This window comes from Etheostoma cragini, chromosome 16, assembly GCF_013103735.1.
Source record: "Etheostoma cragini isolate CJK2018 chromosome 16, CSU_Ecrag_1.0, whole genome shotgun sequence".
Classification (NCBI taxonomy): Eukaryota; Metazoa; Chordata; class Actinopteri; order Perciformes; family Percidae; genus Etheostoma; species Etheostoma cragini.
The window spans coordinates 24817689-24819187 of NC_048422.1; the positions used below are offsets into that span (position 1 = coordinate 24817689).

General features: G+C 41.5%; 1 protein-coding gene across 1 annotated transcript in view; it reads right to left on the reverse strand.

Moving 5' to 3' along the window:
* Positions 1 to 1499, reverse strand: part of man2a1 (mannosidase, alpha, class 2A, member 1) — a 19751-nt gene that overhangs the window by 6930 nt on the left and 11322 nt on the right. Inside the window, exons 14-16 of the mRNA XM_034897057.1 lie at positions 1221 to 1495; positions 648 to 884; positions 159 to 287 (exon numbers count right to left, since the gene is read on the reverse strand). Of these exons, the coding sequence (XP_034752948.1) occupies positions 159 to 287; positions 648 to 884; positions 1221 to 1495 (641 nt within the window). The remainder of the gene's footprint in view (positions 1 to 158; positions 288 to 647; positions 885 to 1220; positions 1496 to 1499) is intronic.

The window sequence follows — 1499 nt, forward strand, 5'->3', positions numbered from 1 at the left end:
GGACAGAAACTTCATTACCGATCAAAATAAAAATGAAATTCAAGCAATAATTAATAACTTCTGAAAAAGACTGGTTCTGGATCTAGTTCTAGTTCTGCACCTGGTCCGGAATCTGGTTCTGGGTCTAGTTCTGAACCTGGTTCTGGTTCTGGACTCACCTGGGCCCCCTCCTCCCCCGGCAGGAACAGGTACGCTCCGCTCTTGTCCCGGTTTACTCCGGTTCTGGTTCCATACCACAGGAACTGGACCTGGACCTTCCTCACCAGACCGGACCGCAGACGAAGCTTCTACATTTCAAAATAAAATCAGCTCAAAATAAAATCACTTCAAAATAAAATCACCTCAAAATAAATCATTATTAAAATAAATATTAATAATTATAATTCACATCTTCTGCTTTTTAACTCTAATAAGTATAATTCTATATAAATGAGGTATTTTACTTCATCTTTGACGTTTATTTCCTGTTTCCTTTATTTAACATATTTTTATACATTATTTATATAATATGTTTCTACATTATAGCTTTGTAATTGTGTTAATATGTAAATATTAATAGTAATAATAATAATACATGTTTTTGTTTATCTTTGTGTAGTAACTAATAAATCAGAATAAAAACAGACTTTTATTCTGAAAATCCTGACCTGCAGGAAGCCCGTCTCCGGGGAGCTCCATATTTGGATGTGCTTGTTGCTAAGCGACAGGGGGGCCTCGGCTTCGACTGCATCTGGGCGCGACACCTGGAAGTGCTCCGCCCGGACACTCGGCGGGTTGCCACGGCGACGGAAGGTGTAGCGCGCCCGGGGGGCGGAGCCGACGGAGGATCTGGTCACATGGTACACGCCCAGCGCCAGAGGAGGAAGCTCAGCCACGAAGTCCAGCTGCAACACAACACACGCTCCGCTGTGATTGGACAGGCAGGGCTCAGGGGGCGGGGCTTACCGTTAACAACAGCCAATTAAACAGAAGCCTCGTCAATAAATTAAAACTTTATAAAATAAAACAATTTTAAGATTAGAAAATAGAAAAACTAAATTAGAAAATTTAAAAAAATAAGAAATTTAAAAATTAAATAAACATGAATAAATGAACTCATAAAAAGTTTAAAAAAAATTTATAAAATAAATATAGAAAATAAAATAAAAATAATGATAATAATAATAATAATAATAATAATAAAATTAAGGATCTAAGGCCAAATGACAGCAGTCGTTCACCTGAAAGGAGTCGGTGGCGGCCCGGCTCGGCTTTGCCCACACGGCAGAGATCTGAGCAGCCATTGGTCGGCCCGTTTCCGCGGCGACGACGCGAGCGTCCGGGGAGTCGACGAGGACGCTGACGACGGACGTCTGGAGCTGCTCCGTCGGGTTAAACACCATCACAGACCTGAAGAAGTACATCAGAGTACACATCACTACTTTGAGAACTATGGACTGACTCAGCATGTGACAGAGCCCACCCACAATAAGGGACACACTCTGGACCTGATAGTCTCC